Consider the following 9,325-nt stretch of genomic DNA (forward strand, 5'->3'; position numbering starts at 1 on the left):
ATTAGATTGGACTATTTGCTTTTTTGCTGCTGAGTTGTATGGGGTTTTTTAATAAATATTTTGAATATTAACCCCTTGTTCAATATATGTGGTTTGCAAGTAGCTTTTCCCATGCCTTATGTTGTCTTTTCATTCTGTTCATCTTTTCATTTTTCTGCTGTGCAGAACCTTCTTAGTTTGAGGTAGTTCCACTTGCTTATTTTTTATTTTGCTTTAGATGTCATGTCAAAAATTCATTGCCAAGAGCCATGTCAAGGACCTTTTATTTTATGGTTTATTTATTTCTTTGTAGTTTCAGTTCTTATGTTTAAGACTTCAATCCACTGTGTGCTAATTTTTGTGAGTGGTGTAAGATAGGAGTCTAATTTCATTATTTTATATGTGAATATCCAGTTTGTACATTTACTGAGGACTGTCCTTTCTCCACTGAGTATTCTTGGCTCCCTTGTTAAATATTAGTTGAATATATTTGCAGGGATTTATTTCTGTGCCCTCAATCCTGTTTAATTGGTCTGTGTTTCTGTTTTTACGCCAGTAATGTATTGTTTTGACTACTGTTACTTTGTAATATAGCTTGAGATCTAGAAGTAGAAAGCCTTAAGCTTTGTTCTTCTTTCACAGGATTGCCTTGGCTATTCTAGGATTTTGGCAATTCCTTAAATATCTAGGATTATTTTTCTAGTTCTGTTAGAAATACCATTGGAATTTTGAAAAGGGCTACACTGAATTCATCTATGGCTTTTGGTAACATGTACTAATTCTTCCAATCTATGAACATGGGATTTAAATGCCAATTATTTCTGATTCTTTCTACTACCCGGTAGTTATCCTACTGATTTGGACCTAAGTAGTTCTGAGACAACCCATATTTCATGATTATTTTCTTTGTAATCTGGTTTAATATTTCTTAATTTCAGGACAGTGTCAGTGGTTCTAGGTAAGACTTTGTGGATACATATTTTTCTTCTATAAAATAGAATATTAGATTGACAATTTAATTTATTGAACACTTAAGTTTATTTAGATAGATAAGTCTGTCTATCTTTTTTGCATCCTTTTGCTTCCTTTTTCTTTCTTTTTTGCTTCCTTCTTCCTTCCTTTCACCCTTCCCTAACCTTTCTATTCTTTCTTTCCTTATTTATAATTCAATGAGTTCTTAAAGATGTTTATTAATAGTTTTCCATATACCAAAAAATATGAAGTATTAAATAAAATAGATGTCACATAGCTGTCTGGTTCTCTCTTAATAGTGAAATGGAGAAAAATCAGACGATGGTTACAGAGTTCATCCTATTGGGATTTTGTATTGGTCCAAGGATGCACTTATTCCTCTTTGGGCTCTTCTCCCTGTTCTATGTCCTCACCCTGCTGGGGAACGGGGTCATCCTGGGACTCATCTCACTGGACTCCAGGCTGCACACCCCCATGTATTTCTTCCTCTCACACCTGGCCATCGTTGACATGGCCTACGCCTGCAGCACGGTGCCCCAGATGCTGCTCAACCTCCTGAGTCCAGCCCAGCCCGTCTCCTTTGCTGGCTGCATCACACAGACCTTTCTTTTTCTGACTTTTACTGTCACAGAATGTCTTCTCCTGGTGGTGATGTCCTATGATCGGTATGTGGCCATCTGCCACCCCCTCCGATATTCTGTCCTTGTGAGCTGGAGAGTCAGCATCAGCCTGGTGGTGACTTCCTGGACATGTGGCTCCCTCCTGGCCCTGGTCCATGTGGGTCTCATCCTGAGGCTGCCCTTCTGTGGGCCTCATGAAATCAACCACTTCTTCTGTGAAATCCTATCTGTCCTCAAGCTGGCCTGTGCTGACACTAGGCTCAACCAATCTGTCATCTTTGCAGCTTCCGTGTTGGTCTTGGTCGGGCCCCTCGGCCTGGTGCTGCTCTCCTACACGCGCATCCTGGCCTCCATCCTGAGGATCCAGTCAGGCGAGGGCCGCGGAAAGGCCTTCTCCACCTGCTCCTCCCACCTCTGCGTGGTCGGGCTCTTCTTTGGCAGTGCCATCGTCATATACATGGCCCCCAAGTCCCGCCACCCTGAGGAGCAGCAGAAGATCCTTTTTCTGTTTTATAGTCTTTTCAACCCCATGCTGAACCCGCTGATCTACAGCCTGAGGAATGCAGAGGTCAAGGGTGCCCTGAGAAGAACACTGTTCAAGGAGAGTCATTTCTAACTGGTGACATTTGAATCCCAAAATGCTCTCTTATGTGTGCCTTGATGACACAAGAATAAGACTTCCCTCTTCCTTGAAGGAAAACTTTTAGCTACATGGCATTCATTAATTTTTCTATCAGATGTGACTTTATTGTTACTGTTCAGTCACTAAGCAGGTCCCATGAATTCCATGAACTGCACTCCAGGCTCCCCTGTCTTTCACTATCTCCCAGAGTTTGCTCAAATTCATGTTCTTTGAGTCAGTGATGCTATCCAACCATCTCATCTTCTGTCACCCACTTCTCCTGTCCTCAGTCTTTCCCAGCATCAGAGTCTTCCAGTGAGTCAGTTCTTTACATCAGGTGGCCAAAGTACTGGAGCTTCACCTTCAACATCAGTCCTTCCAGTGAATATTCAGGGTTGATTTCCTTTGGGATTTACTGGTTTGATCTCCTTGCAGTCCAAGGGACTCTCAAGAGTTTTTTCTACAGCAACACACTTCAAAAGCATCAGTTCTTTGGCACTCAGCCTTCTTTATGGTCCAACGCTCATGTCAGTACATGACTACTAGAAAAATCATAGCTTGGATAATACTATGATCTTTTTCTTTGATAGCTCTGAATTTAATATCTCTGAAATTAACATTTATTTAAATTGATTTCCTGAGTCTACAAAGTTGAATACAGTCTTTACACTTTCCTGCCCTAACTATATTAGCTCTCCAATTGTATAGGTCACAAGATTTGGAGGAAAAAAGAAAGTTATGAAGGGAAGTGATCTTCAAAGCCTGGAAGCACATTTGTCCACTCTCAAAAATTGCACTCCCCCTATTCAAGAGTAAGTCAGAGATGTCTAGCTGGTTGTGCTCCATAATGTTGAAAAATCTCATATGAAAATTGTTGAGTCATATTAGGGAGTTAACAAGCAGGCTGATTGAAGGAACATAATTAATACAAGGTATTTCGGAGATCCAAACCAGTCAATCCAAAAGTAATTGTACTGCAATGAGATCCAACTGGTCAATCCTAAAGGAAATCAGTCCTGAATATTCATGGGAAGGACTGATGCTGAAGCTGAAACTCCAAGATTTTGGCTACCTGATGCGAAGAACTGACTCCTTGGAAAAGACCCTGATGCTGGGAAAGATTGAAGGCAGGAGAAAGGGACAACAGAGGATGAGATGGTTGGATCACATCATCTATGCTATGGACCTGAGTTTGAGCAAGATCTGGGAGTTAGTGATGGACAGGGAATCCTGACATGTGGCAGTCCATGGGGTTGCAAAGAGTCAAACACGACTGAGTAACTAAACTGAGCTGAACTGATTTTGGAGAAAGCAGGAAAGATAAAGGAAAAGCTTGCTGATGGGGTGGAAATAGTATGTTGGGGGTAAACTTTGGGGGTAAACTGATTAGCTTGTGGCTACAAAAAGATTAAAACTAGGTCGATAGTGGGTACAAACAATATCTGTTGTTTTTTAGATTCCCAGAAAATGTTGTGTGTTGAATGTAAGTTATGTAGATGTACAGGCTGTCTGTGTATATTATTTTCTAGTGTATTTTCAACAGTAATTTCAGGAAATTTTATCTGATAGTATAAGTGGCTAGTATGGTATGACTGGCTCTTCTGCCTTGTGGTAATTAATTCTGTTTTACAAACCAAATGGTCAGAGTTGAGTCCCATATGTTTGACATAATTTTTTCAGGGTGTTACTTTTAAATCCACTTTATAACTTGCCCTGAGGCCAGGATGGTCACTTTCCTCCAGACTCTTCCTCAATTTCACAGTAACAGTGAACAGAAGGGTTGTTCAGTAGAATAAGGGTGTGGCCTTCATTTGGGCTTTAATAACTTCTCAACCCTGCTCTTAATTACTGTGTGTGGGCAACAGCGCTTACTGACTGTGGAAAGAAAGTGGGTTTTTATAATAAGAGTTAAGGTTTGAATTAATCACTCAGTGCTGTAAGCTCCATATTTATATCGATCATTTACATGGATCATCTTGTTCAGTCATCATAACATATCCCGGAAGAGGGCCCTATTGTCAGTTTGTTTTGTGTATGCATGTACCAGAAAAATAGTGCCAGACTTTTACTCGGACAGTCTGACTCCCAAGCCTTGTATACTTACCCATAACAATGTCATAGGTCAATATCACTGTAATTCAATAAAGAAGTCTAAGATATCCCAAGGAAGAATATGTAACTGAAGAAGTATCTCTGCACTGTCTCATGTATGCAAAGTGAGCTGCTCTTTGCTCTCGGCAGCCTGGAAGGTCAGAGACCATTTATGAGAGGTTGGTTGTCTTGGACAGTAAAACCTATGAACAGAGTTGCAAAAGGTATTGGACTTCTAGAGGAATGCAGACCATGAAGAAGGTGAGAATTAAGTCTACTCTCACTGAGATTGGTCATTTAGTTCAGCTAAGATCAAAAGTCATTACAAAGACATCAACACCCTCTGTCTTTCTCTCTCTCTCTCTCTCTCTCTCTCTCTCTATCTCCATCTCTGATTTTGTCTCTTTGTTTCTCTCACTACAGGCCAGGTACTGCACTTTACAAGAATTATTTCATTTCATCCTCAGAAATTGCCCTTTGAGGCAAGAGACAATCCCCACTTTACACATAAGGAAATGGAGGCAGAGGGATTGAGTAACTCACCCAGTTCACAGCGAATGACAGTCCAGTGCAGGATTGTAGTAAGGCAGTCTGATTCTTGACCCTATAATCATTACCATTGGGTAATGGCCTCTCTAGAGCAGACCTATGGGTAAAATCAGGGAAATCGAGAGGCTGGATCAAAGCAAGTGACTCAGACCAGTGAGGGCATTGGGCTTTCAAAAGAAAGGACTTGCATTTGCTAAAGAAAGCAGGTTGACTCCAAAGAGATATATGAACAGTGGGTGTAGTAACAAGGAAGAACTGTGGCTCCAAGGATGAGAGACGGAGGCAGTTCTCTGGAAATGAGCTGAGAAGTGAAAGAGAAGCAATGCAAGAGAAGACTGATGCCATAGTTTCTCACTGGTTCCTCACCAGCAGAGAACAGGCAGAATGGATATTTGATAATATTTTGTCTAAAAAGAGCCCTTTTCCAAGACAAATATCCCATTTGTTCATTTGTTTATTTTGCTTTTATTTCTGTTACTCCAGAAGGAGAGTCAAAGAATATCTCACTGCAGTTAATGTCAAAGAGTGTTCTGCCTATATTTTCCCCTAAGAGTTTTATAGCTTCTGGCCTTTCATTTAGGTCTTTAATCTATTCTGAGTTTATTTTTGTGTATGGTGTTAGGGAGTGTTCTAATTTCATTCTTTTATGTGAGCTGTCCTGTTTTCCCAACACCACTTATTAAAGTGACTGTCTTTTCTCCATTATATATTCCGGTCTCTTTTGTCAAAGATAAGGTGCCCATAGACAGGTAGGTTTATCTCTGGGCTCTCTACCTTTTGTCATTGGTCTATATTTCTGTTTTTGTGCCAGTACCATACTGTCTAGTTTCCTGTAGCTTTGTAGTATAGTTTGAAATCAGGACGGTTGATTCCTCCCGCTCCATTTTCCTTTCTCAAGATTGCTTTGGCTCTTCGGTCTTTGTGTTTCCATACAAATTGTAAAATTTCTTGTTCCAGTTCTGTGGAAAATGCCATTGGTAGTTTGACAGTGATTTCATTGAATCTGAGGTTTATTTTGTGTAGCAGTCATTTTGACAATATTAATTCTTCCAATCCAAGAACATGATCTATCTCTCCATCTGTTTGTGTCATCTTGATTTCTTTCATCAGTGTCTTAGAGTTTTCTGCATATAAGTCTTTGGTCTCCTTTAGTTTATTCCTCAGTATTTTATTCTTTTTAATGCAGTGGTCAATAGAATCATTTCCCGAATTTCTACTTTTGACCTTATATTGTTAGTATATACAAATGCAACCGATTTCTGTGTATTAATTTTGTGTCCTGCAGCTTTACCAAATTCATTGGTGAGCTCTATTAGTTTTCTGGCAGCATCTTTAGGATTGTCTATGTATACTGTAATGTCATCTGCAAACAGTGACATTTTTACTTCTCTTCCAGTTTGAATTCACTTTGTTTCTTTTTCTTCACTGGTTTCCATATCTCGGACTTCCAAAATTATATTGAATAAAAGTTGCAAGAGAGGAATCTTTGTCTTGTTCCTGATCTTAGAGAAACTGCTTTCAGCTTTTCACTGTTGAGTATGATGTTAGTGTTTGTCATATATGACCTATATTATGTTGAGATGTTTTCCTTCTGTGCCCACTTTATGGAGAGTTTTTTTATCATAAATGGATATTGAATTTCATCAGAAACTTTTTCCTCATCTACTGAGATAATAGTATGGTTTCTGTTATTCAGTTCATTAATGTGGTGTATCACGCTGATTAATTTGCAGATATTGAAAAAATCTTTGCATCCCTGGGATAAATCCCCCTTGATTTTGGTGTATGATACTTTTAATGTACTGTTAGATTCATTTTCTGGTGTTTTGTTGAGGATTTTTGTGTCTATGTTCATCAATAATATTGGCTATACTTTTCTTTTCTCATGGTATCGTTGTCCAGTTTGGTTATCAGAGTGATTGCAGCCTCATAGAATGAGTTTGGAAGTACTCCTTCCTCTGAAATTTTTTGAAATAATTTTGGAAGATTAGGTGTTAATTCTTTTCTACATTTTGGATGGAATTCACCTGTGAAGACAACTTATGCTGGACTTTTCTTTAGTGGGAATTTTTAAATCACTGATTCCATACCAGTACTTGTAGTATAGTTGGTCTGTTCATATTTTTTTCAATTCTTCCTGTTCAGTCTTGAGAGATTGTACCTTTCTAAGGATTTGTCTGTTTCTTCTAAGTTATATATTTTATTGGCATATAGTTGCTTATGGGCCTTTGTAGTCCACAAATATTTCCAACTTTTTGAGCTAGGACATTTGTCTTTTGCTGCTGCCCACAGACTGAAGCTTACACTATCAGCTATCCTGGTAACCAGACCTTTGGATCCAGACTGAACTACAACACGGGTTCTCTTGAATATCCAGCTTGATGAGTGCAGACCTGGGAGCTGCTCAGCCTCAAGCAGGAAGATATTAGACACTGGACAGGGAAGCAGGGGCCGACTTAAGGTTTCCTCTGTGCTGTCTTTTCCACCCCTGGCTACCAAGCTGCAGAGAAGGCAGTAGCTGTTGCCCCTGTAGGCTGCCCTGTTCTCCCTGAAGAGTTTCACTCTCTGACCGGGTGTGTTCAAGAAAACATAGGGGTAAGACATTTGAGACAGAAATTGCTGGAGAGAAGTTCTTGAGTTGGCAAGAGGGGTGACATTTATAGTATTAAGTTGTAGACTGGCCTTTGCTGGAAAAAACTAATCACTCCATAGGAAGAGGAGATAACTTAAGATAAATGCAAAAATTCAGTAATTTTGTCAGCGTGTGTGTTAGGGTTGAATGAACTGTCATCTGATTGCATCTAATTTCTCAGTTACCCTCACTCAGTAGCTAAGACTATGCGTGGAAGGATTTATGGGAGATTTAATGAAAGAGAAAAAAAAACCACCTGAGAGAAGAGACTAGGAAATACAGTAGGATTTCTGGGAACATCAACGGCCAAATCGGTGTGAATTCTCATGAATTTAAGGGATCTGAGTCATCATGTATGTGTGTTTTTCTGTGGATCTGTGGGTACAGGCAAAACCATGCATCATCTAAATTCAATGCTTACCAGACTGCGCTGATAGCAGAGAGGGGACAATGGCCTCTCTAAATGTAAGATGTATATTTAGTGGAAAATGTTTTCAAAATGGGACAAATACTGAAGGAATAGGGTAGAGCAGGAAAGCATTTAGGCAACAAGATTCAGTCTATGTGATTTTCCCAGTAGCGAGTAATATTTGCAATGGAAAAATTTGATAATTATTGCATATTAACACTTTTCAGCAGATGGGGATAATTCACTCCCTGAGAAAGATCCAGTCCTTAGAGGGGCTACCTTAATAATCTCCATGGGAGGTCACATTTATTGCATCATGAATCTTTCCAAAAGTACAATATGGAGACAGGATCAATTTCAAGATCAAAAACATAATACATGTATATCCTTGGGAATTCTACTGTGGGACATAATCAATGAAATAAAATTTATCACTTAGATTTTTATTTCAAGAGTCTCTTGAGTACAGACATCTTTTCCATTCTTCCTCAGTTCTTACTTCTCTGCAAAAGCAGGTTCACAGATGTGAACACACATGCACGTGCACACACACACTCACAGATAATATGCAAGAGACCCAAGACAGGATGAGTAGGAAAGACACAGAATGCTGAGAATATGGTTTGTAATTTGTTCCCTGGACTCCACAGGTGTGTCACTGGGGAATGGGTTGGTGTTATTGAATCACACTATAAAGCCCTCACATATATAGAAGATCTGGGCACCCCTGAGTCCTGCCCTCTCTGTCAGGGCAGAAAAGGGATCTGGGACTCGTCATCTACTGCACTTGCTTCTGGGAGCAGGTGACTTAACCCCAGCCACTCCCCATCTCTGTGAGTTTTCCAGCCCAGTTTGAGAAAAATAGCAGACGTAGTACCACGACTCCTCTTTATATTAATAGAAATCACTACTTCTATACTGGTTAATGACGGACAGAGGAGCAGGGCAGAAGGCTGGCAGAAATCATCAGGTTTACGAAGAAGAAAAAGCCATCTTTGTGAAGACCCCTTTCTTGAACTGTGCTGAGGTCTCAGAGTCACATCTGATACCCACGCTGTCTAAACATAGGCTTCTTTTTCTTCTTGATCAGACCCCCTCCCTGGTCACACGTTTGAGAAGAGGCTGATGAAACTCGATGTCCCTCAGTCGTGGCATCAAACTGAAAGGGATGTGCGAGACCTCTGACCCTGTTGGCTCCTGAAGCTGGGGGTGTGCGACTGACCAGCTTCTCTCACTGCACCTTGGAAACATCCTCCCGCCAGGGAAGTGAGGAAAGCTAGCATGCCTGTCTTCTGCCCACGAGGGAGATGTTAGTAAGTGGCAGGACGAAATCCTGTAGCTACTTGGTAAAGATCTCAGCGTTATTTCTTTTGTAGCAGGATAGCGGGTACAGGAGCCTGTTTAGCTTACCGTGGTTTCTTACCAGAATTTCTCTCCAGGGACAGTTGTCC

The 9,325-nt window shown here is 40.3% G+C and overlaps 1 protein-coding gene across 1 annotated transcript; it reads left to right on the forward strand.

The window, feature by feature from the left end:
- Positions 1–1,254: 1,254 nt before the first annotated feature.
- LOC136170372 (olfactory receptor 2A1/2A42-like) lies at positions 1,255–2,187 on the forward strand. Its single transcript, XM_065938520.1, has one exon. It carries the CDS (start codon positions 1,255–1,257, stop codon positions 2,185–2,187), a length of 933 nt encoding a protein of 310 aa, XP_065794592.1.
- The last annotated feature ends 7,138 nt before the right edge of the window (positions 2,188–9,325 follow it).

The sequence above is a fragment of the Muntiacus reevesi genome, chromosome 6 (assembly GCF_963930625.1).
Source record: "Muntiacus reevesi chromosome 6, mMunRee1.1, whole genome shotgun sequence".
NCBI classification, from domain to species: domain Eukaryota; kingdom Metazoa; phylum Chordata; class Mammalia; order Artiodactyla; family Cervidae; genus Muntiacus; species Muntiacus reevesi.